At 40.4% G+C, this 27,608-nt stretch overlaps 1 protein-coding gene across 5 annotated transcripts in view; it reads right to left on the bottom strand.

The window, feature by feature from the left end:
* The window catches only part of LOC131049405 (uncharacterized), a 95,150-nt gene that overhangs the window by 3,043 nt on the left and 64,499 nt on the right, over positions 1-27,608 (bottom strand). For 3 of the 5 annotated variants that reach the window (XM_057983451.2, XM_057983452.2, XM_057983450.2), the window contains 3 exons: positions 22,427-22,484; positions 18,093-18,150; positions 3-75 (listed from right to left, as the gene is read on the bottom strand). In XM_057983451.2, coding sequence (XP_057839434.2) covers positions 3-75; positions 18,093-18,150; positions 22,427-22,484 — 189 coding nt within the window. The remainder of the gene's footprint in view (positions 1-2; positions 76-18,092; positions 18,151-22,426; positions 22,485-27,608) is intronic. The other 2 variants (XM_059220188.1, XM_057983453.2) reach the window with 1 other exon arrangement.

The raw sequence follows: 27,608 nt of genomic DNA, 5'->3' as shown, positions 1-27,608 counted from the left end.
ACCTTCCCCTGAGAAACAGCAGCTTCTAACGTAACATGTCTATCTTGTGCAGAAAATTCATAAAAATAGTATGTCCTACATCCAGGAGTGCATATTGATAAGAATAACAAGTCAAAAGCCTCCAGTCCATACAATATAGTCTTAAAAAACTTGAAGAAGCTATACTGTGAATTCATTTCAACTTTGCTTTCAATTGTCACTGATTTTTTCTTGACTAAAATAAATCTTATCGTCATCAGGCTTCTACATGTTGACATTTTTGTTGTAGAGATTTTGTGAATACCTGTGTCTAGTCTATCAATAGTCCTGGCTTTCAAATTTTAATTTCTCAACCCATTAGCAGAGGTATGTAGAAAAGGTATGAATTTGCTCTGATAAATTGGCAAGTTTAAGAATAGTTACTTATTTATGTTGGTGGAGTCTTTATCAGAGAAAATTTACTTATAGTGGATCAAGAGGGTGCTTTATGGAAAGTTTATTTCCAAGAGTTCATAGGGAACTGGGAAGCGAAGACTGTTGTTACAATATATAAATCATAGGAAGTAAATACAGCCTATCCTCCAAAAATACAAATGGAATGGAAACACATTAACAATTACTGTTATTTTATTTATGGTGCCTTTGAAATAGAGAACTTGGCAGAGTGTTTCATAGTAGAAGTAGAGGTATTCTTCGAATTTAGGTTTTTTTTCTTAAAAGTTTCCTTAATTTACTTAACAGAATACACACTATTTTAGAAGACTTTTAGTAGATGGGGCTTCTCAGCTTCCAGATGTCCTTTGGCAATAATGCTTAAGGTCCTGGTCATTAGGGTGTTTAAGATTCCTTTTGAGAGGTCTTTTGATAGCTGTGTGAAAGGAATCCATCAAGATTCTTGATGCCAAGGAAATCTAACAAGGGAAGGCAATTGGACTCCTCGGTTTCCAGGGTCAATTTCATAAAATCAGATTGGTCCTTAAGATAATGCAGGAGTCCATTTCAGACTCCTTTATGAGAGAGAAGATGGTGGGAAAGAACAGGGAGATACTTATATGTATGTATTTTCTTTTGGTAAACTGTGTGGACGGAATCCATCAAGACACTAATGACAAGGAAAGCTAGAATGGGAAGGCAACTGGATTCCTCACTTTCCGTATTCAACCTTATACAGTCAGATTGGTTCTTTAAGATGAAACTGGAACCCATTTTACTCTTTGTAACACATACAAAGTCATCTCCAACTTTTTGGCAAATTGGGTTAAATCTGTTATGCTAAGATCATTTCCCAAGAACAAGGAAGTTTTGTTTGTGGAAGTCAGATCCTAGACAAGATAGTCATTCATGACTTCCTTCACTCATTCTCTGCTACTGGAATTAACAGTTAATTATGGAAATTGGATAGAGCAAAGGCCTTCAACAAAGTCAATTGTGATTCTTTGGACTGGTTTGGATTCTCCTAGGCCCACAGTATTCATAAATGGCTCTCCCCAAGGGATTTACCACTCCTCGAGGGACCTCCACCAAAGGGGACTCTCTCTCCCCCTACCTATATACTTCATTATGGTAGAGACCTTGGACTGTACCTTCTAGAAAGAAAACAAAATAAGTGTTTAGGAGATTGCCTCAACTTTGAGAGTCATTCTTAGTTTGTGGATGAAATGAAGCTAGTAGTTGAACCTTCTATAAGGGAATTTAATAAGATCAAGGAAATTTTGAGAAATTACGAGACTGCCTCAGGGTAGAGTATAAATAGAAGAAAATAAGAAACCTTCCTTTTATCAGCATCTCAGAATGGGAATAAACTTATTTGGCCAGATTACTTGACAATGAGAAGAACTCTCTATCTGATACTTCACCTTGGCAATCTAATAAGATCAAAGAAATTTTGAAAAGTATGAGACTACCCCTCAGGGTAGAGAATAAATAGAAGAAAATAAAAAACTTTTCTTTCATCAGTGTCTCAGTATGGAACAAACATCGCCAGATTACTCAACTGCGAGAGAAACCCTCTCGCTGATACTTCACCTTGGGATTCCCTTGGTTGATGGATAGTAAAAAGCTGTTTTGTGTGAAGGAATGATTGGTAAAATCCAGAACAAAATTGCTAGATGGAAAGTCAAAAGGCTCTCTTTGGTTAAGTGCCTTACTCTCATTCAATCTGTTCTCTAGTCGGTCCCTGTGTTCATATTCTCTATTCTACTGGTTCCTAAACAGATTACTAAGGAGATAGATGATATCATATGGGATTTTTTTAAGCAAAGATGGAAAGTCAAAAGGCTCTCTTTGGTTAAGTGCCTTACTCTCATTCAATCTGTTCTCTAGTCGGTCCCTGTGTTCATATTCTCTATTCTACTGGTTCCTAAACAGATTACTAAGGAGATAGATGATATCATATGGGATTTTTTTAAGCAAAGAAAGGATGACAAAAAGAAGCATCCACTGGCAACCTGGCAGAAGGCTTGCTTACCTAAAGATCTTGATAGAAATCCAGAACAAAATTGCTAGATGGAAAGTCAAAAGGCTCTCTTTGGTTAAGTGCCTTACTCTCATTCAATCTGTTCTCTAGTCGGTCCCTGTGTTCATATTCTCTATTCTACTGGTTCCTAAACAGATTACTAAGGAGATAGATGATATCATATGGGATTTTTTTAAGCAAAGAAAGGGTGACAAAAAGAAGCATCCACTGGCAACCTGGCAGAAGGCTTGCTTACCCAAAGATCTTGATAGAACAAGAGTAGAAAATAATTTGGCACAGCATTGCTTTAATTACAAAGCTGGCATGGAAGATGTACACCAACACTTTGTTGTTTGGAGAAAATAGTCTTCACGGAAAGTATTTGGATGACAAAGATTCTAAGCACATCATTACCATTCCCAGCCCTCTGAAAGGTTTGGTTTGTTGGGATAGCATGTGCCACTCTCATTCTTTTTTGCACAGTGCTTTGTTTTGACAAATTAGAAAGGGGGAAAAGACTCATTTTGGTATGAAGCTTGGTTAAGGAAATGGAGATGGAAGATTTCCTCGACACAACAATTAAGAACTAAGAATCATAGATAGGATGCCTGTTGTCAATGGGACTCTAAAATCAAAATCTATTGCGTGGAAAAAGAAAATGATGAAAACAAAATTAGAGAATGGAAAGAGTTTGGCTTTCTCCAGCATTCAGAGGGTTCGAAGGAAAGTAGGTTGATCAATGAGGTCAACAATTTCAGAAAAAATTGCTCCTCTGGATAGGAAAAACTTCTATAAAACTACTTAGGATTTGGTGAGCATTTTCATTCAACCAAGGTAAAGCTGTGGAAAAGGATCCAAAAGCTAAAGTCTTCTTGTGGATTGTCATGAAAGGAAAAAAATTTACAGGGGAAATTCTTAAATAAAAAGGCTTTCAAGGCTCCTCGAGAAGTAATCTATGTCAGGACAGCAGCAAAGAGTTCAATCATCTTCTAATAAATAGTCTCAATTCTTATGAAATATGAATAGGAGTGATCAAGACTTTGGCACTCAGTTGAGTCTTCCCTAATGGTACAGATAACGCTCTTACATTAAGATATCAGAAGCAATTCTAAATCCTTGAGAACTCTTTGGAATATGGTTCCAAAGACGATCTGTTAGGCCCTCTAAAAAGAAAGAAATAAAAGTTTTTTCATAATGTGAATTGGCTCACCAAAAAAGTCATGCAAGGCTTAAGCCAGATGCCAAACCATTTGGAAACTAAGAGAACTGACCTCAAGAGGTCACATGGCTCTCACAAGTTGGGAAGTGATTCAAAAACATACTCGTTTTCCATAATTTACGAAGTAAATATGTTTGCTTCCTATGGTGTCAGTTTGAATTACAAGCAACAGAGTGGAAATACACAGATAACATTTATAAGTAACTAACAGAACATACAAAATTCACATTGGCCAGAATGATATATCTTTTATTTCAACAGCAAAATGGATGTACAATTAACATTACTGCCCGGGCTCCTTACAACAATATATATACTACTTGGCGGTTGGCGGAGATCCCAATCGCCGCAACTACCAACTACCCCTACAGGAACCCCACATGGCCAGTTCATTACATGACAAAGTATTATTTTAACCATAACAAAAAGTATTATTCTATTTTATGCCTAACATCAGCACCCCCCCAAAAGTACTAATCTTCCAGACAACTGAAACAAAATGTGGCGGAACTGAAGACTAGGAAGTCCCGTGCGCTGCTGGAAGTGCTGGAGACACTAAGTGGCTGCCAATTCCTGTTCTCTCGCCATCTTGACCATGTGGGCAGCTTTAACCACTTTGGCGCGAGCTTTCTGAAGCTCCTCCCCGTGTCCCCACAACTGCTCCTCCCTTCGTGCCAAGTTAGCCTCTAACTCCGCCACCTTGGCTGTCGGCTCGGCCTTCTGCTTGCCGCTGTCATCCAACTCTTGAACATGTTTGGCCATCGTCTCCTCCAATGATGTCACTCGTGAATGCTCCTGGGTCAGTTGCTCCAGACTTTTTTGGATGTGGTTGGCCAATGTCTTCCTGGCAGCCTCGGCCTCCCATAAGGCTTGATCTCGCTATACGATCATGGATTCCACCTTGACCACTGTCATTCTGCGGTACTTCAAGACCAGATCCCGAAATGCAGTCTCAATCCCGTGCAAGAAGCAACACACACCATATCCTTCAGTCACTACCAGGTTGGCCCTCCATGTGTCAATCATCTCTGGAGTCTCAGACTTCGGCCATCCCTTGGCTGTGAAGCAACAAAAGAACTTTCCCTCATAGCCTTCATGAAGGATAAGAGTTGTTCTGCTACTTTGGCAACTCTGGGATCCTATACAACTTCAATATCCTTGACAATGTTCCCCACATCACTGAGAAATTTGGCCATTCCTTCCAGCTGGGATGCACACTGTTGCATTGGGCCGACCGGATCCTTCAGATTGGCTTCCCCAACCGAAGCACAAATTACTCTTCTTGAGGAGAGGAGGATTCCTCCCCACTTGCCTGCTCGCCCGGTACCTACAATGCCCCCTCTTCAAGCTGTTGAGGATCCCCTCCTGCAAACTCCATTCCGCCCGATGGCGGTTCCAACCTATCACTGCTGACTCCACCAGTACTACCAGGTGGAGATGGGAGCTCTAGCAAGTTCTCCACCCGTACACCCAGTGTCTCCAAAAGCCATGAGTCAATGGTTTCCTTATGGCGGTCCGTACCTTGGGTAGGGCTCAACTATGCAAATGTTGTGTCTGGGCAAGGGGTCACTTTAGGTGGCGATGATGCCTCCACATTGACCACATCAATTACCTACTGGGGAAATCTCCTCCGTAAACCCTCCCCTTACTGCACGTTGGATCTCGTCCATAGGTGGGCTGCCTTGGCCTCCGCCTGGTGATGTGGGAATGGTAGCCTCTGTTATTGCTTCCTAAGCGCTTTCCCCTACACCTTCTGCCAATGGTGTTTCTCCAATTACCTCAACTTCATCTTCTCCACGCACCGCGGTTGCGACCACACGAAAAGTTTCTTCTTTTGCATTCTCCCCCTTGGATGAGGACACCTCCAGAGCCTCCTCCTCACTCGCCTCGCTTTCCACGCTAGGAGACTACGCTACATCCTACCGCCTTTTATTTCTCTGAGGCTCCCCGCCAGCCGCCATGGTGTCCAAGTGAGCCTAGTAGAAAATAGGTGGATGACAAGGCTCCACTCTGGGAAGTGGTTGCAGATTGCCCCTCTTATCTGCCAGCATGCTTGTACGTATGGCTTCCAAGAACATGGCGATGGCATGATGGGACATTTAAAAGGCCTTGTGTTGTAACTTGTACCCCAAGCATTTTCAAATTCCCTCAACAAGAAAGACGCCCAATTATACGTTGTACCATTCTGCAGTCCATTCATCAAGTACAACATCCAACCCTCTACTTGCCCTTGCCAGCCTGCTCTTAATGATGTCCATAATGCAGCACCATTCTGAATTGGCCAAGAACGTCCTCTTCACCCCGCGACTGCTTCCTGACTTCCAAATGTTGTCACGTTCCTCTCGTGTTAAATCCCCACGACACATTAGACGGACCAATTGCTGTTTTTGCTCCAAAGACATCTTCCTTTTGGCCACTGGACTCCCCTGGTTGGGAATCCCAAACACCTTAGTGAACTCCATGGTGGAGAAGGAGATGGTAATGCAGCAACCGCCGTACTTCACCATGGTCCTGTGCGTGTGTCTATCATACCTTGCCACCATCGCCTTCAACATGGGCTCAAATTCCTTCATGTTGAACACATGCATGACTAGAATTTTGTTGACTCTCGCTTTCTTCAGGTTCATCTTGATAACATTGGAGTTGTTCGTTTCTTCCCACCATGTCTTGCAACCTACTCCATTCAATCCTTCCCATGCTAAGGAATGTACGATCACTGGTTCATCCCTCTATACTCATGCGTGAACTTTCTTGCCTTTGCTACTATTGGGTGTGGCCATGGTTCTTGCTTGTATCGACTTTGCTTTGCTCTCGTCCTAAGGGTTTCCAAAACTGATTTTTGGCATACTTATAAGTGACAGGGATTCTCCTCTGCAGTTGCACGGTTATCTTGCCAATTGTACAATTCCTTGGACAAAACCGTTACGGCAACCATTTCCCCAATCACCTGAATTCTGCCACCTATCCTCTTCGTACGAAAATCCCTCCACCTTTCGAGAGTGAAACCATGTCCCTTGGTTGTATGGTATTGCTTCCTCGTCCCAACCTGTTCGACTGTATGGAATCAATTATGTGATCTGGTCATTGTATGAACTTCGTCTTTGCTCGTCTTCTGATTGCTTGTTCGTACGCATTCCATACGGGTATCTACCTTTGTTTATCTTTGTACGGATTTCCTCCAATTGCGTACGGATTTTCCCAAACTTCCTCGCGCCTTGTACGGATTCCTTCACGTAACCCTGCACACCCCGTACGGACTTCTTCAGCCAATTCCATACAGATATTGTACGGATTTCCTTCTTCCGTCCTGAATCCTGCACACCCCATATGAACTTCTTCTTCAACCAATTCTGTATTGATATTGTATAGATTTCCTTCTTCCATCTTGAATCCTGCACCCTTTACCGTACAAACATATACAGGTGCCGCCTGCATACAGGATAGTGATTTTCTTGTATGTACGGGTTCGTACGATTGATTTCTCTCTATGCACGATCTAGCTCGTACGGATATGTACAGTTGCTGAAGCTAGTCATGTATGGATATGTACGGCCCACTTCTTTCCTACCATGTAGACGTGTACGAACTACCTTTTGTTGCTAGTGCATCTCTGTATGGACTACCTTCTCTCCTTCAATCGCCTTCTTTGCTTTGATTCTTTCCTACTTGGCTGTGTAATTTGCTTGGAATGGCCAAGTGAGGGCATTTATAAACTTTTCTCAATCTTAGGGTTAGGGCATATTTTATCAATTTTTTATTAAACATTCTCTTTTTAGCTAAGTATAATTTCTCTTTTCTTGATTTTATTATTTCCCCTATTTCTTTTAATTTTTTCATAACCTTTGACCCCCTTCTTTAATTATTACATCTTGTCTTAATTTTTCCAAAATCAGTATTCTCTTTTGTAATTACTTCAATTTTTTACCTTTGCAAGGAAGTTTAAATTTTATTCTCTATACCTTTAATGTCCGATGGTATTTTCCCACCTTTGGCTTCTCCTGCTTGCTTTTTGGGGTCCATTCTATCAGTTTTGGGTGTGTCACTTCTTTGCTACAGACACTTGATTTCCTCCTTGCTACGCGCAATTTGATCATTCTTGCTCTCCCTTTTTCCTTCTTCCCTTTCGCCTAGTAGTCAATTTCCATCTTTTGTTTCTTTGTCAGTATTTCCACATCGCCCTTGTCAGTATCTCCCATTCGCAATTTTACCCCTATAGGGTCTCCCTTACGTCTCATTTTGATCTCAGAGTCGTGTAACCATGAGCACATGTACAGTGGCCTTCTATAACATTCCTCTGAGCAACAAGTACCTACATATTCCCAATCAAAAAATTTGTCAAGTAGCGATGTCGGTGCCACTCCCTTATATCATCTGTCTATATACCTTCTTTCGTACTGTTGGTACCAGGTTACCTTTTCGCTGTCGACTTGAGGTGGGCCTGCAGGATTGGGAATTACCCGATAAAGCAAGTTGGGGCCTGCCTCCCACTCACTAGGATATACTGCTACTACGAAATAATCCTCGACCTTCAAAACCATCTTCAAGCATGGTCTGAGAGTTGCACCATACTCTTCTAGGTCTATCTCTTCCTCTAGGTCGAATGGCTCTTCCTCCTTTCCAACCAGTTCCTCCTTTCTTCGTGCCTCAGCTTCCTCATCAATGTTATGGGCAATGTATCCCTCACGAGGCCCTTCATACAAAGTCTTTTTCCTCCAGTGTCCGCCAATCTTTATCCACACAGTTGGGTCACCAAAGTATGCGTTAGTAAGGTGTTCATGGATCTGAGGCACTGCAATGCCTTCGACCTGCTTTGGCACCAATCTTTCTTCTATGAAGGTGATTGGTTTGGCCCAATCCTCATCTGGTCTGTAGGTTCTGCAACGACCACCAAATCTTCTACTTCCTTGCCCTTGTCGATGGTCCAATCTCCCTTAATTGCATAAACCAACATGTTGATTGCTATTACTAGTTTATCACGTTCTTGATAGATCTTCAATTTAGAGCTGTTTACAGGGTCACATATAGGGTTGTCATCCAAGGTAGAAAGTTTTATTGCTCCATTCTTCCCAACCTCCCTGATTTTATAGGGTCCCAACCAACGAACTTTGAACTTCCCAGGTCAAAGTTTGTTGCGACCGTTATACTTCAAAACCAACTGGTGGGGACGGAAGTTCATCCATTGAAGATGTTTGTCATGCCAATACTTTCGTCGCCCACTGTGCCATCATCCGTCGTTCATCCAACCGCATGAAGTTCATAAGACTGGTATTTAGGCTCTCCTCATCCCCGAGTTGATTGTCGACTACAATTCGTAGGCTTGGTACGGTGTATTCTGCCGACACCACGGCCTCTTGGCAGTACATAAGCCGGAATGGTGTGTGACCTGTCATCACCTTGTATGTAGTACGGTACGCCCACAGTCCCGCCGGAAGACGTTCCTCCCAATCCTCCTATTCAACTCCACGACTTATAAATGATGGATACCAGTACTTTATTCGTTGCTTTCGCCTGACCATTTGCTCGAGGGTAGTACGGTCTTGATTAATTGTGGAAAATTTTTAATTCTACTGTCATCGTACAGATGACCTGGTTGACAAAGTAGACCCCACGGTCACTCGTGATCTGGATGGGAATTCCAAACTTGGTTACAATCTGCTCGTACAGGAACCTTGCCATACTCACGACAATATTGTCCGAGCGAGCTCTAGCTTTCGCCCACTTCGTCAAGTACTCCGTGGCTACGACAACATACCAACATCTATGCATGTTGCTGGCTTTCAGAGGTCCCACAAAATCCGAACCCCATCTCTCGAATAATTCCTGCAACTAAGAAGAAAACAGAGGCATAAAATCCCGCTTAAGTGGTTTTCCCATACGTTGACATGTATCACACCCGACAACCTACTCACATGCATTGGTGTGCAGTGTCGGCCACCATAGTCTTGCCATTAGTACCTTCTGTGCAGTGGCGTTAGGTCCCATGTGGCCTCCGACAAGCCCATCATGTGCTTCTTTCAGTACACTCGGGATTTCCTCCTGCATCACACATCTCTGAAGGATTTGGTCGGGTCCCATTTTGTACAACAGGTCGTTGATCAGCTGGAATGTCTTTTGCTCTTCAGTGCCAACTTACATCGTTCCCCTGGTGGCATGTCTCGTGGGAATGTTGAAGTGGACAAATACTCGCCAATGTTCTTGTACTAGGGGAGTAATGCTGCTATTTGGGAAAAGTGGGCATCTAGGAAGTCTTCATTCATCCCTTTCAGGGGTTCTTTGGACTTGATCCTTGACAACTGGTTGGCGATTACATAGCTCTTCCCTGGCCGTATTATGATCGTGAAGGTGAACTCCTGGAGTAATAGCAACCATCGGTTTACTCGGCCTTGAATTATTGGCTTATTCACCAAGTACATTAAGGTCAGGTAATCCACATAAAAGGTGAGCGGTGTCGTGAGGTAATGGCAAAACTTCTGTATGGAGTACACCATTCCAAGTGCCTCCCTCTCCATCATGTTGTAGTTTCGTTCGGCCTTGGAGAGCAATCGACTTGCAAAGAAGATGGGATGATCCAATCCCTATATGCCTACCTGTGCCAGGGTGACACCGATGGCATAGTTGGAGGCGTCCACGTGAACGTGGAATTCTGTCCTAGTTAGGGTATGCTAGGATTGGTGCACTCACCAGTCGAGATTTTAGCTCCTTGAAGGCTTCTTGTTTCGTTCCTCACTGGAAGGGTTCACCTTTTCTCGTCAGCTTGTTTAGAGGGCAGGACACTTGTGCGAAACTTTTGATAAACCTTCGATAATAGCCTACATGTCTGAGAAAGGATTTCACCCCCATGACATCCACCAGACTTTCCATGTTCACGATAACCCCTACCTTGTCGGGATCCGTTTTCAACCCTTCCTTACACACATTGTGGCCCAGTAGCTTACCTTGTGGTACCATGAATTGACACTTCTTGGGATTGAGGGCTAGTTGGGCCCGCCGACACCTCTCCATGCACTCTCCAAGTGCCTTCAAGTGGTTTTCATGTTCACTGAAGACAGACCAATCATTGAGGAATGCTCTGAAGCTTCCGACAGACATTCTATCAAAAATGTGCAATATGATTCGCTGGAAGGTGGTTGGAGCATTACATAGGCCGAAGGGCATCCGATTGTATGCATATACTCCATCCTCCACTATGAATGTTGTTTTCATCTTATCCTCATCTGCAATGCTGATCTGATTATATCCGGAAAACCCGTCCAAAAACGAGTACATCTTGTGGCCCACCACCTCCTCCAAAATGCTATTTGTGAACAAGATTGGGAAGGGATCCTTGATGGTTACGGAATTTAGGCATCGAAAGTCCACACATTCCGATCTGATTTGCTTCTTTTTATAGGGAGATGACGATCGGTGAGACCCAATCGCTAGTTTCGACCTTAAAGATAATGCCAGCCTCCAACATTTTCTCAATTCCTTCATTTACCCTCATGGCATAATTCTTGTTCATTCTGTACAGCCTTCTCCATATGGACTGGGCACCGAGTACGAGGGGTATTCAAAGTGTGCACAACTCTAGGGGTGTTCCCTTCGAGTCCTTGTACGTCCATGCAAAGACGTCTTTGTATTCTAAGAATATTCTGAAGGTTGTTGCTTTTAATACAGGGTTGTAGTCATCCCCTACAAGTATCACCCTTAGATTGTCCTCATTTCCCAGGTTGACTTTCTTCACATTGGATTCCTCGTACTTTATGGTCTTCTCTCGTTCAAACCGGTGCGCAAGTGTATCATCCACCCGAGCTACGCCTTCACAATACTCCCCATACTCTGGAGGAAAGGTTGTACTCTTCGTCCCTTTGTCTAACTCCTCAATCTCACAAATCTGCAACATATGACAATTGGAATGAAACACTTCATAGTCTTCCATCTGCCATGGAAGAGCCCGTTGAGAGAGCTAGTTTCATCCTCCGAGCATCGCTCCAACTCTAATACCCCTTCGTCGTTGGGTTCCATCTTTTCCCTTCCATCTTGTGAACCCCATTCCCAATTATGCGAGTCATTCGAGCCAAAGTCAGATGATACCAATTCCTCGCTTACCGCTTGATTCCGCAGGTCAATCACATACTTGCGACCTTCACTCTCAATGGAGAGTGTATTTCTCTTCCAATTATGATTTGCCTTGGCCATGATCAACCAATCCCTCCCAAGGAGAGCGTCGTAGGCCTTTTTCTCCAGTGGGATGACGACGAAGTCAAGGAAAAAATGTTGGGTGCTGATAACAACCCTTTGTGCCATGAGTGTTCCCAAGGGCTTGATACCATGCTGGTCGGCACCGACAAGGTGGAATATTGGTGGCCAGAGAGTTGGTTTGCCCAGACCCCTCCATGTCTCCTCCGGCAATAAGTTCACACCAAAGCCGCCATCGACGATGGTGTTCGTCAACTTCTGTCCCATTATCTCCATTTCTACTACGGTCAGCTTCCGATCGATACTCACGGTGAGAAGCATGGGGTTTGTGACAGACGTGCCAGGTAGTTCTGTTGTCGTCATGGAGTCCATGCCAGATGGTTTTGTTGCCATCTGATGATGTTCCTGGTTGATGGTGTTGTCACCAACTACATTTGTAAGAGCCATTTTCAATTGTGGCATTGTCTGTAGAAGGTCAAATACCCGCACGGGTATAGTGGCTTGCAACATCTATTTGATTATAGTTTTTTCGGACTCTAACTGAAGTGGGGTACTGGCGACGTTATGTGAGGCCCTCCGTTCTTCCGCCATCGCCTGTTCAACATCAACTTTTGCTTCACGAAGTCTTTCCTTCTCCATATGGGGATCGGAATGCACTGCCTTTTTGCTCTGCAATCTTGTAATTGCCAGTACCTCCTCATCTGGCTTCTTGATATCCAACATATTTGCCCCTTTTTGCTTTGGGCAGTCAGTGTCCTCATGGTTCCCAAGACCACACCATTTACACAACAAACTTCCATTGTTGTTTCCACTCTGACACTCTTGAGCGAAGTGGTCCCACTCGTTACATTTACGGCATTGAATCATGGGTTGCCTCTTCGCATTGTATTGGATTTTACTTCTAGGCGTACTATTATTGCACCGATTGTTCCCCCGCCGATTATTGCGGTATCCCCCTGGTGAAGCATTAGAGTTTGCTGGTGGTTTAAGTGGTGTGGTTGGTGGGGTAGCTTGTTCCCCTTGTGCAAAGAGCACTTGTGTGCTCTGCATTTTTAGATTGTAGGGTCCCAATACCTAGCAAATGTCACAAAAAGATTTTCTTGGGCATGTTCCCTTTGTATGGCCTTCTGCCTTGCAGTCAGTGCACCAGAGTTCTTGACCCTCTTTGCCATTCTCCTTGTCAGCCTTCAATTCCTTCATCATCCGCATCATGTCCTTGCGAAGGGCTTGTACGGTATTGGACTCTCCATCGCTACTTCCATCCATACTGTCATCATCAATCGCCCTCCTCTTCCCTTTTGATGTTTTATTCTCGCTCTCAATATCCATCGCTCTGTTATAAGCTTCATCATATGATGGCGGAGAGACCACCTTCATCTTCCTTTTGAGGGAAAGTACAAGTCCTTCCACGAACCATCGTTTCTTCAACCCATCAGTTGGTTGGTTTTCCATCTTGTTAACAATTCCTTCAGTCGACAATTGTAAGCCTGCACACTTTCACTTTTGCCTTGCTTGGTATTGTAGATTTCAGCCACAATCTTGTTGTCATCCCTCAGGAATTTGAATTCTTCCTCGAAGGCCTTCTTCAGATTATTCCATCTTGTTTTGTACTGGGCGTCGAGGTCGGTATACCAATCAATTGCCATCCCCTGAAGGGTGGCCGGAAATGCCTTCAACCAATAATCCTGGTCGTCTTGGCCATTTGCCTCCCAAATGGTTTACATGTTTCGCAATGTCGTATGGGATCCTCCAACTCGTCCCCTGTGAATCTTGGAAGCTTTTGTTTGTTCAGGGTGTACTGATTGTGTACCATTGTTCTCGTCTGGAAGGTACCGTGTGCCTGGAAGGCATTGTGTGCAGCCGGGAGGGTACTAAGTGCATTCGACTAGATTGGACCATTCTGCTCTACGTGTTTCGGTGTTGCACCCTCGGCCACACGCGGGCTCTCTACATGTCCACCTTTTGCGTCTTTTGCACCTTGGTCTCCATTGTTTCTATATTCTCTCCTTCCTCGAGTCTTCGGCTTTGACCCTCCTATTTTTTATGGCTCCGCCAAAGACATATTCCCAATTCTATACAGGTTGGTTTCAAAAATTTCAACCTCACCCTCAAGATCTTGTACTACCTCTTCGTCACGTTCGGAGTGTTCCAACGGGCTATTCTAAGACTCGGTTTCGTACTCTTCACTCGATGCCAAGTGTGTGGCCTGGTCAACGAGATGCTCCTCCGCTACATCTGGAAGTGAAAGGTCCCTCACAACCTCTACCAACTGCTTCCACGTACACGGTTTCTGCCTCTCTCGACTATGGCTCCGACTTCGACTCACACTCCGACTCTTACTTTGCCTTTCCGGACTTGCTGAGCCTTCAACAATCTCCCTTAGCTGCCGCCTTTGTTCACTTTGTTCTCTGATACATAAGGATCTTTGTACCAATCCTTCCCCTACCTCTCGGGTGGTACTAGAATGCCATTGGTCCTTATTTGGCCGTAGGGGCATTAATTGCCAAGGGTACGACGTCTGCTCGTATCCCTCTTCCTCTTCCCTACGGTTTCGTTCTTCGTACCTCTGCAGTATTTGCTACCGACGACATTTGCGATCAGTTTCTTCCCTTCGATCTTGAAGTTCAATTGGGTTTCGTGCCAACAGTCTCGGAAGACTCTTGAGAAGATCAAATACAGCTGGGGTGATTGTGAGTTCACCACATAATGTGCCTTCAGGGACCGCTCTATCCTGAGCTTCCCTCTGCACGTACTGGGTGACCCAAACTTCCCACAAGTCCACCAAATCCTCCGTCAACTGATCCTCCTGCGCTTCCGCCTGCATGAGCTCCTTGTGTGTATCACTTTCAGTAACTATTAACTGCTGCTCGAATGGTCGGCCCATTAGTGTTTACCGCCTGCCACCATATTGATCTCCGGAATTTGAATCAACAACGATTCCAAAATGTTTGCTTCCTATGGTGTCAATTTGAATTACAAGCAATAGAGTGGAAATACACAAATAACATTTATAAGTAACTCACAGAACATACAGAATTCACATAGGCCAGAATGATATATCTTTTATTTCAACAGCAAAATGGATGTAAAAATCAACACTACTGTCGGGGTTCATTAAAACAATATATATACTACTTGGTGGTTGGCGGAGATCCCAACCACCCAACTGCCAACTACCCCTACGGGAAACCCACATGGCCAGTTTATTACATGACAAAGTATTATTTTAACCATAACAAAAAGTATTATTCTATTTTACGCCTAACAAAATACATGGAAAAGCACTCAACTTTGGTAGTGCTTCTAAGGGTAATACAAGCCTTGGCAAAGTTGGTGTGATATTAAGGAACTTGAAGCACAACATTTTTTTTGTGAAGCATGCAATGTTGTTTTGCAAGCTAATAATGTCATGGAGGAGAAAGGGTTAGTTACCAGTTTAAAACTTGCCATCGAATCTGGGGATTTAAGTCTTGCAATTGAAGGAGACTCTTAATTGATTGTCAACAAAACGAAAAAGGAGAGTGCCAAAAATGGAAACTCAAAAATTATATCAAGGAATACTTAGAATCTAAGGTATAATTGCAACACACAATCTTTTCTTCTTGTTGCTGAGAAGGTACCAAAGTTGCCAACTTAGCAGTTTTTATTTGGATCTGTAGTTTAACTGAATCTCAATCAATCAAGGAAGTTGAGTTGTTGAAAGCTCTTGAGAAAATAATCCATGATAAGATGGAAGAGTTGTAGAAAAGATGAAAAAGACTAGTCATTTTCAGTTGGTTGGGGAGGTGTCTAAATATAAATTCTCTTTCACCAGTAGTTTAATATTAGGAAGTTAACTTTATTTTCTCAAGTTTTTCCTTTTCCTTTCATCTCCTATCTTATCAGAGCCTAGCTCTCTCATATCCTCATCCTCCTCTTCTCCTACTGTCATCTTGCTTTGTCCTTTTCCAGCTTGACTTGTTTAACATTATCCTTGTTGCTTGTATTATCTTCAATTTGCCTTTTCCTTCTACCTCTTGGATGTTTCTATTACATGGTTGGCAGCTTTAGCAACTAACATCCTTTTCTCCTCCATTTCTGTTCCTTTTTGTCAATTCTTACAGCTGGCAAACATCTCCTCATCTTTCTTCTCTTGTGTCAATCATTTATATATTGTTCTTCTCTCTTCTTTTTACCTAATTTACCTCATTCTATTCTATTGTTATCTCCTAGTATGCACCTGACTTTCTTTTTTTGTCTCAATTGTGGTATCATAAGAACTTTTCTTTTCATTTTTGTTTGGCTCATAGTGCTCATTTTCAATAGAGCACAGGAACACATATCCTTCACTTTCTTAAGTGGAAACACATCAACAGCCACCAATTCAACTACCCACCCGATATAGTTGCCAACCACTAATACCTGTAATGGGTATGATAGCAGCATGGGTTTGATCATCATGAGAACTCTTCAATTGGCACTTCTCCATTTTTTATCTACAAAAGCTGTCATCCAATGTCAAGCATCTAAGGAGATTGTGTTACTATTGCTACCAGCAGACTTGCCAATCTCCCACATCTCTCCCTTGAGAATACTTAAAAGTCAAGCAACTTTAATAATCAAATCCCTCTCCATGATTATTATTGTCTCAAGTTAAAAACTCATCAAGGCAGTGATCTTGCTCCTCACAGCCAAATGCCACTAGAAGCAAAAGCTTCCATCTGAGTATGCTTTGTTGATAAAAAAATAGAGGTCTGGAAAATGGTTCACTATTGAGAATACTACTAAGAATGACAAGACCTCTTCTTTCAAATTTTAAAAGGCCTCATGAAAATGATCTCAATGGTAGCCAATCCCACAAGACAAGTCTTCTTTCATTTATCATAACTGTCATTATGGCAATGATGATGAGGACATTTGATCAACGATCCCCTCAGCATTATAAATTGTTGCTATAATTATCTAATATTTAAAGGGATAATTGATAATTTCATGAACATGAATAAGGATTTGTAAGTGATCTGAAACATTGATGCAAAAGATGTACATAATTATTTTTAGAAAAATGCTAACTCATCTGCATGGACTGTGGGAATATCATGTCTACTAAGGAATTCTACCTAAAGTTGTATGGGCACAGATATAGCTTTTCTTCAAGGCCCCCAACTATGGATATAGCTGGATTCAACAAGGGTACCTTGAACAATAGTTGCATTAACACTGGTGCGTGTGCATGTGCGTGTGTGTGCGTGTCTCAATAGGCAACACAAATACCTCATAATGGATCGGGATTGGGTATCCAGGGTGGAGGGGTCACCAAATATATTAAGAATAAATCATTTTTTAATGCATATGATAGCTTTTTCTTACAAGTGATAGGACAAGTGAGGGAATGGGCTTGCACAAGAGGGTGTGACTGAAAAGTGGCAGAGGTTGATGATGCAGGAGCATCTCAAGGTTTGAACAATAACATCAACCAAAAATAATATTGATTTGGTTTAGTATTTTGAAAAGTCTCACGTAAATGTAATTCAGATATCAAACTTGGACTTGAAAAAGGAATCTTGAATTTCTCTCCACTTGTAACTACTTGTAAGGGCTTCATTGACCACACAATAATGCTCCATGAAGAAAGGTGCATTGATTAAGCTATTTTTAGCTATTGTAAGAGAATATCTTACACAAAGATTCCATTTTTACCTGTGAGGTGTAAACATTGATTTCATGTTTTTTATTTGTAGTTAGTTTTGAAAATATAACTCTCTAATTTATTGGGAAAAGACAACAGTTATTGCCACATGTTTCCAAAGCTAGCAGAGGCTAAATTTCTTGACCTACTGGCATCAGAGCCAAACTTGTGAATATGAATTAAATCACTGTTTGTTATGAAACTATCTCTGACATTTGTAGACAAGTCCTGCCCACTAACAACTCAGTCAAACTCGGTTCATGTTACTTCTCGTAGTATGTATATGATACAGTAATCTTGTTTCGTTTTTTCCCTTGGATGAATAAGATCCTAAATTTTTATTCCATTCTATATCTGCCTATACAGAATCCCGTTTTTAGTAACTGTAAATATTTTTATCTTCATCCGCCATCTCTATTTCCTAAGTTTGCAACCATATTTTTCATTTTCATTGAAGGTACACATCAATAAAGAACTATTACACTTTCTGACAAATATTCCATTAAATAATCTGCTTCTCCTTCAACTATTGTAAAATTCCAAGTTCCTTCAAAGTAAAACAGCTTGCAAACAAATGCATTTAAATAGAGTACCTTGGAACATCAGATTCCTTAAATTTTATTGTGCGTGCAGCATACAATGTTGCTCCGCCTGCAGACATTCCATCAAAACAATTAACATAATTACAAACCATAATTGCAAATCCTAAACAGGGATATTCTGACATAGTAAACTCGAAAGGAGGAAAAGGACTATGCTTTAAACTTATTTCATACTTGACCTAAGTTATTCAGAATTCTGGAAATATAACAAACACTACAAATTCCTCATAAAGTATGCTTTTATTCACAAACCACATGGATTCTGCAATGTGATGTGGTGCCTTACCTACCACAGTGCCTTTTCCAAGTATAAGCAAATTTGCGAAAAAATATAAGCAGAAGAATTCATATTATTTAATTGAGAGATTTTTATTCAACATTCAGGATCTCATGAGTCACATGCATACAAGAGATAACCATAAACATCTATTGTGTGTACCCAAATAAAAATGCATGATTACTATCAAGATCAATCTTCAAAAACCCCAAACTGCAGCACAACAAAGTACCCATTACATGTAATGTTAGTGTTCAAATGCATCCCTGAAAATGACTGACTACTGATTGTTTATTGTCAAAGGCCGATTGAAGAAAATGAGATTTCTATCAAGGGGTGATTTTCACAAGGAAGTGCATGTGTACTGAGCATTTTGAAATCCTTTGCAATTGTTAAAAACATACAAATTGTATACTATTTTTTTGTGAAAAGTCTTGCCTTTGTCTAAATTTTTTTGGTATAGAAATTTTCTATAAACCCTAGGTTGCATTGTTATGGTCAATATATGAAATCTTGTTTTACCCAAATTCCAAAAATCAATGGACCAAAACTTCAATGTCTAGAGTCACAAAATACTCACCTTTGCTTAGTATGGGAATGGTGATAGGATCATCCTTAAAAAGAAAATCCAGAACAACTTTAAATCTTGGATATTTTGATAACCATCATAAAGAAACCTTTTTATTAAAGTTGCATGTTTCCGATGACTGGATGCTAGAAGTTTGAAATGCCACTTCCACTAGTGATCTTTAAAAGAGTTTGCAAAAGAATATCAAACTTCTGAAAAAGCTGGTCTTGTAATTGAAATATCTATTGTTTTGTAATGTCCCCCAAATTGGGATAGACATGTTTTTGCCCAAAATTAGCAATTCCAACAATATAGTTCATTTTTACCAATAGCATTCTAAAGTTAACTCATTTAAAGCAATTAAATTTGAGAGTTAATGAACAATTAACATTATATGAAATGATAAATAAATTTGCTACTATATCTTACACCATAGATTATTCCCTGGAGCCAATCATAGTAAGGGTTTGAGTGAAAATATGAAGGGACGCCTTGTGAATGTTCTGCCCAATTAAGCCCAAGAGCGCAGAGCATCCAACTAAGATAGCTCAAGCCCTTGGCCCACAAGTGATAGGAACATCCAACTAAGACAATTCCATCACTTGGGGTGACCTACTTAATTCAAGGAATCCGGGTAACTAAGGGGAAAGTATGAAAGGGCGCCTGAAGAATGTTCAACCCAATTAAGCCCAAGAGCACAAAGCATTCAACTAAGACAACTCAACCCATTGGCCCACAAGTGGCAAGAACATCCAACTAAGACAATTCCATCACTTGGGGTCGCCTACTTAATTCGAGAGAACCGGTGTACTGCCTCTCCCTAACATATTTCCTTCCATTCCACGTATGATTGTTGATTTAATACATTGATGCTTGATTGCTGAGTTGTTTTCTTCCTTGATCCCAAGATGAAGTGATGATTGATGTGGATTTGATAATTGTATGCTTGATCTTGTTGATTGATAGTTTGCTTGATTTCTCAAGGGATTGATGATTGATGGATGAAAGAAGGATTTTTTTTATGGGTTCATGAGTGATTATTCATAAATGATCCTTCAATGTTTGGAATGAATTCTCCTTTATACTTTCTTGGTGAAAGGGTCACCACCTTTCATAAGATTTGAGTCACCACTTTTCATTGTTGCCTTTGAGAATAATAAATTGTTCTCCAAATTAATCGCCCTTGTATGTCTATTCTTGTTTGCCCTTTGCAATGGTCACAACCTTTCACAATTACCACATTTCGAAAGAGAGTAGACGGCAAATATGTCATCGGGAATAAACAGAATGAAGTATACATATAACAAGAATATAAATTGCATAGCATATAAAACACAAAAACATGTGGCAGAAAGATCGGCTTTTATTTCCAACATGTAATAACAACAATACATCATGTCTTCCCTGGATACAATATATAGATAGATATTACCCAACGGATGGTTAAGGCCACCAACCATCAACAACTGCCAATTGACTCTCGGGAGGAAAAAGGTTATTACATTTGCCATTTATTGAACCTTATATCAAGTTTTATTTATTTAATTACAGATGATATATTTGTTGTCTACGAGAATTACAACCCTTCATCACTTCTGCCTTTTGCGAAAGTCACAACCTTTCATTATTTCCACCCTTTGAAAGAGTCACAACCCTTCATCAATTCTGCCCTCTAAAAGAGCCACAACCTTTCATAATTACCACCATTTGAAAGAGTCACAACCCTTCATCACTTATGCCCTTTGAAAGAGTCGCTTCCTTATTTTCTTCTTCCATTAATCCTTCCTTAATTCCTATGTTCCCATCTTTCTTCCTTCCTCCATTCCATATCCTTTTATACTTTCATATTTTGTTAAGGAGACGCATCTTTTTGGAAAGAGACATCCATTTAAAGGGTCATGTCTCCTCATTGTTGTCTTATTATTCAAATCAAATCTGCACTTCTTATTATAGATTAAAAATGCCCCTTCAAATGAAGTTCTCTTATCCCTTTTATACCTCATGTTTGAGGGAGTCACAACTTTTCATTTCATGCATTTGACCATTCATTAAACTTAACTAAATTTTAATTATTTTAATTTTATTCTTTTATATTTTTATTTTTATTCTTTTATATTTTTATTTTCTTATTAGTATTTATTAAATCCTATTTCAAAATGGGGACATTACATGTTTGCCACAAAATTGGGTGAGGGTGTATCATTGTAAGAACATCTACTTAGGATAAAAGACCTCAAGGATCAACTCTTTGTTGTTAATAATCTAGTAGCTGAAGATTATATGGTTGTCCTAACTATCAATAGCTTGCCAGTCATTTGAAACTTTATGTAATCTTCACATCTCCTGGCAGAGATTTATAACCTAAACTTTGAAATAATTAGTTCTTGTTTGTTGCAAAAAGAATTGACATGCAAATGGGCAAGTCCAGTTTTGGACAATTTGAAAGTGCAATTGTTGCACAATATAAAAGCAAAGCAAAGAAACCCTTGATTTCTGATCTGAAATCCTAACACAAAGTAAAGTGTTATTAGTGTCATAAGTTTGGGCATATTAAAAAAATGTCGAAACAACAATATAATATATCTTGAGAGGAGCACTCTCTCTCCATTAATCCTTGGTCAACCTCCTTTAACCCTCCCGAGCCACTAAATGTGCGTTTGGTGTGGGCAAGACTTCCAAACCTCCCCCTGCAATTTTGGGTGGTTTCAAGTTATGAGACCATAGGCAACTGTATTTGTCGCTTTTTGAAAGTTGACAATTCCACTTCCCACTTGGGGCACTCTACTTATGCTCACATTTTGGAGGATATTGACATCTTTAAGCCTCTTCATGAGGATGCAGTTTTGATGGTTGGGGATAGGCCTTGGACTCAACCTCTTCCTCTTGATTATGAGGGCCTCTCCTTTAGATGTCGTTGATGCTTCTCCATTGGTCACCTAGCTACGGATTGTCCTATCTCACGTTGTAAGGGCTTTGCTACATGGTGGAAGTATGCTAACAAAGATCACTTAACTACCTGGTGCAATTTAGGTATATATATTCTGAGAAAACTACCCAAGCTAATACTTACTCTCAGCAGATAGATGCTAATTGACTCCTCTATTCTCTTATGGTTTGAATATTTTTAAGGGAATCAATCACATTTGATTGATTAGCATCAATCTTGATCTGCAAAAATCACAAAAGGTTACAATCTTATAAATTTGATGTATGCAGTTGTCCTGCATCATGTGCATTTCTAGTCATGTATACAAAAATTTCATTGGTAATAAAGATTAATCATACAACAGATTACTACAAAAATCATTATGCGCATTTCTAGTCAGGCAGAAAATTTTTTTATTGACAAATAAAGATTAATCATGCAACAGATTAAGAAACAGATCATTGCAAATATGAACAAGCCTTTGCACACACCGATATGAATCATAAATTATAATCTTACATTTAGCCATATATTTGCATGAGAATTAGAAGTACCTGGAATAAACAGACCAGCAGCCTCTCTCAAAGAACCAAAATCTGAGATATCCTGAGCCTGTTTGAATTAAAAAAGTTCATGAGAAACCAGGAAGAGACTAATCTTTCTAATAATTTCCCAGTGTACTTATTGCTTCTTTGATACCAATGCGTGTTCTAAAGCAATCTTGTCCCTACAAATCGTCAACCAAGTACAACCCACAGATATTCTTTTCCACCTTTTCAGCTTTCTCTGTTTCTTCTTAGAGTTGTTTTGTTATATCTGTGATTTGGATATAAGGGTGAACTTGAACAACAAATAGTGGCAATGATGTACCTTGCACCTACCAAACATTAAATCAAAACTCTATTTTTTGGTCTCCATGAAAAATCATATTGAAGATTAAGGCCAAAATATGCAAAAACAGCATTAGTTCAATAAAGAAAAGTAAATATGCAAGGAATATATAAAATTGAACTATTAGGAAACTGTACGTCTATGAAATAGATTAGACAAAATATCATGTAAATTGTATGGCACAGTGGGTAAGTTTTAAGAATGAGGTACAAATTTCAAGTAGATACATGTTTGTGTACAAACGTCGTTCTTCATTAATGTATGGTAAGAAGATTGCCTATGATAGTCTTGAATATTGGCAGAAGGAACCTCTCTTTGAACCCTCTTCTTATGGAACATTGGACGTAAGGTTGAAAGAGAGTTTGGACTTAAGGAAAGGAGAACCCCACAAAGCAAGCCTATTAACACAAAGGAAGCTACCCAAAGACAAAACTTCCAAGAGCCCCTAAATAGACCCAATTAGGTTTAAGGGAATTAATTTGAAAATCAATTAGACAATGAAAGGGCCATGGAATAGGACATAGTGTATTTGACCAATCCTGAAAGTATGTTAAAGGATAACAGGTACACTCATGCATTATAAGCAATGTTATCAGATTTGTAGCTTATGCAGCCTAATCCAAATCCAGTTTGAACAGGATTTGGGATACAATTTGCTGCGGCAGGGAGCCACAAATTCTAATAGTAACTATTTATATATTATTGTATCTACATTATATAATTTATATTACAAAATTATGTTTATATATTTTAATATGTTAATATTTAATATAGTATCCTGGAGTGGTTAAGGTGAGAGCATACAGTACTTTGACAACACCATTGTCCGATTCTACAATATGAAATGCATGCAAATGATAACCCTTCGATAGTATTACCATCCAAAGTTTACAAAGTAGTTAGGAAATGCATTACAATATGACAAAGATAAAAAACTGCTGTAATCAACTATAACATTAGATCTGATCCAAAATAAACACTGCTGCAACACAATGAATTAGTTCATAAAACCATATAACAAAAGTATATTAGCTCACAATGGTCAAGGAACTCTGAAATGCCAAACAAGATGACGATGTGCTGATCTGAACACTCTTGTCAAAAAATTCAACTGATACACTGCTGATGACACACTAGAAACACCACCCACACAACTATAGCCACTACCAGATGCATATTAACACAACCAAACTAAATTAGTATTGAAAACATTCTCATTTCTCCTTAAAATTGATATAGATCAGACTAATAAGGCATAATATACTGTTGCAAGTCTGAAAACAAAGCGTACTGGTGGTTGGTACAATTTCATAGGAATCGTAGGCAAATCATCAAAGTTTGCCTTGAAGTGGAGTAGTCTAGTTTTTCAAGGCCTAAGCACCTCCAAATAGTCTGAGTTAAGCCCCCAAAGTGGAGCACTTTACTACCTAGCTCCCATGCCCCTTGTCACTTGGTACGGCCCCTAAATGGTACGGCTCACATGGAAGCCCCAATTCCTTTAAAAAAACTTGTTCAACCCTACGAGAGCTGCCAACAATAACAATGAACAATAGAATATTGAATGTTAAACCCTTAAAATAAATGAAACTCAAGCTGTACGGCTAGAAAGAAAGATCTGGCCAACAGAGTGGGCTATGGCGGCCTCTCCAGCACTCACAACTCTCCAAAATTCACTAAAAACTCGAACAAACTCAAAAAAATTTAGCATATCAAAATAAATCAAAAGTATCCATCTTCAGCACCAAACTGGAAAATCTTGTACCAACCCTTGTGGGTTATCTTAGGATTTTTACCTATTATTGGATAAGTTACGTTGTCAACTTGTTTGTATAAAGGGACCAATTGTGATTATTGTGTTAAGGCCTTGATTGGAACGATATAAGAGAATGAATGATATAATCTCTATGTAATATAAAAAATCACACCTTGTACAATTCAGCGCAACAAATGGTACCTTCCTCCACATCATCAGAGGTCGAGTACTGCCACCTTTGTCTTTTTGTCCACCTGGATCGCTTCGTCAGCTCCAAGCTCAAACTTTACCTACTCTGTCATCTTGTCATCTTCAGGACCCTAGCATGGCGCAAAGACGTCCGCGTAGTGTGCTAGCGTCCCGTGAATCTGATAGTCCGCAGGTGGTCATTTGAGCATTACGCTTGCACTTGGAAGGAATTGTAACGCCCCTACATGCACCCACCGATGTCAGTTTCTCTTCTAGAGCCTATATCTCTCTTGTTTGAAGGCATTTTGAGGATATTTTGGCATTTTTGATCAATTCTTGCAAGTTGAAGCTTTCGGTAATCTTCTAGAACGATATTGACAGGTTTTCAAAACACCACCATTGTTGCACTCTCTCGAACAAACTCACGATGTTATCTTCACAAGTCTTGGAAGGGGAGTTCACTTACCTTTCCTTGATATATTTGCATATTCATAATCTTTTGCTCTAATCAATCTATTATTCCAATTGCGTTTCTCTCATTTTTATCATTTTATTTTAGCGTTGCCATTATCTAGGTTGTCAATGGAGGTGGAAACACCAAAACGGGGGTCTGACTCAAGCAAACTCCAAAATACAACCCCCAACATTTTCCTTTCTCATTTGTGTGCAGGTTTGTAGTGGTGAGAAAGTTATCGTCTAGCATGAGGCTTCAATCGTGGACCGGTTGTGAGTTTCTCTTACTCTTTCCTTTTACTTAGTGCTAGCATTTCGTACTTCGTGCCACTAGATTAGTTTTTGCCATTTTCCGAACTTATTTGATAATATAGTTGCGTCTATGACTTTTCGTATGGTCTTTGTACCTTGTTCGTATAGGATGACAACGTGTTGCGCTGGTGTCCCAGATCTACGCACTTGTCCTCGGGACAAAGGCTTAGCAGAGTTGTCCAGGAGTCTCAATTGTAGTCTATTAGTTTAGTTTCACATTTTCATCCCCTGGATCATCACCCTTAGCGCTAGTTTAAGTGAGGTAGCGGTGGATAAATTTGTTCTCTAGGATTTGTCATCCTAGAGGTAACAAATTTCCTCCTCTACACTCTATAATTCTTTTAGGTAGCCCCGAGTAACTTTAATTAGATTAGCAATAATACTTGTTAGGGAGCAATCTTAGATGAAAGTATCAATAACCTCCATGCACTCTTGCTTTGCATTATCATACACTGACTTTCGCATGGCCAAAGAACAATACCAACCATGGAAACCATAAACATTGCCTTCCTAAACAACTCCCTCCTAGATCAATGTGGACATAGGAATTCGCTTCAACACATTGAGGCAAGGAATAATCTTTTCTTGCACTGGTTGGAAATCTTCCCAAACTCCTTCCAAGTACTGCATCCTGAATATGAGCATCATTGTCTTATCAAATGCTTGGACAAACTAAGCTAGGAAATCATCCGCTTGTTTCAAAACATCCTCTATCCATTTTCCAACTTCCTAATATGTATTCCTCATTGCCTCATGATCAAAGTGGGATTTATGAGCAATAGCAATGGGTGAGACAAAGGTAGGATCCTCACGCCTTAGGGAATTCATCCCTTCAATATACTCCTTGAGTCTCCTATTCTCACTCTCAAGCATCTCTTTCTTCTCAATAGTCTTGTCTAATCGCGCCTCAATTGCCCTGACCATATCATCAAGCTCTTGGAATTCTTACTTCTTTGTAGTAAGTCCAAGGTCAACTGTGTAACCTGATAATCCATAGGAGTGACCACATCTCTGGTCTTATCACTTGTCGGGACAGCCACTTGTGCAATATGTGCTCCTATATCATTTCTAGTAATCCTAGAGAACATCTAAACCTTCTTCTTTTCCTTTTCCTTGCCAACCCTAGCTAGGAAATCATCAATATTTTTTGCGGGTTGCCCCTCTATCACTTTCTTCTTTTCCATGTTGCTTAGCAACCAATCGAGAATAGTAGAGAATTCCATGCCATCTTCAGGGTGTAGATCTTGATCAAGTCCTCTCAAGGCTGAAATAACATCATCATTTGTTCCTTTATCCTTAGTCAAATCTACCACATTGTTGCCCAAATAAACCTCCAATTGAATTGTGGAAGATCCTGGCTGCTCTTCATGTGGTGTTGATTGTGCTGTAGCATGTAAATTTGGATCATTCTCTAGTAGGATTTCCGTATCGAAACCTTGTTCAAACTCATTGTCCTTCTCTGCCATATCATTTTCCTTCACGGATGAGGAACTCACGGTAGATTGAGGAGTGTTAGACTTATGTTTTTTGTGCCTTGACTCCTGGCTAACAATCTCCTTGTCTTTTGCTTGTGATCCTCCAAGCATACCTTTCCTTCTTTTGGGAGCCTGACTCTCCTCATCATTGTGTTCTAATATTGCTTATTGTCCTTTCATCATCATTGAGAGAGGAATCCTCATTTCTCATCTTCTCATAGGTGAAGGTGACCTTTAGCTTTCTCAACTCATTGATGTACTTGTCTACCCATTCCTTGGAATAATCATTCACCTCTCATCAAAACATTTAAATCTACCAACTCAAGTTGCATCCAGCTAGGCAACGGGATAGGCTTGTCTTTCTCCTTTGCATACTGCAGATGGATGTGATCCCCATCATCTTGCACCTGATCTGGAATGGACAAGTTACACCTCCTCATGATGTCCACTGACATACAAGACCACATCTTCCTTCTAACTCCAAACTCATCCATGTGTGTAAACTTCCCTCCCTTAATCGTCACAATTCTCTGAAATGGATCAATTGATCCCTACTTCTATAGATTCCAAGATGATAGAATTCCAATTCCTCATTAACTGTCTCTGTTGCGGTTGCGGTGTGGCATACCTCCATCATCTTCCCAAGCTTGATGAGAAAAGTTA

The sequence above is a fragment of the Cryptomeria japonica genome, chromosome 1 (genome assembly GCF_030272615.1).
Source record: "Cryptomeria japonica chromosome 1, Sugi_1.0, whole genome shotgun sequence".
Taxonomy (NCBI): Eukaryota; Viridiplantae; Streptophyta; class Pinopsida; order Cupressales; family Cupressaceae; genus Cryptomeria; species Cryptomeria japonica.
The sequence above is the reverse complement of the archived record's forward strand: the minus strand, read 5'-3'. Positions and strand labels throughout refer to the sequence as shown.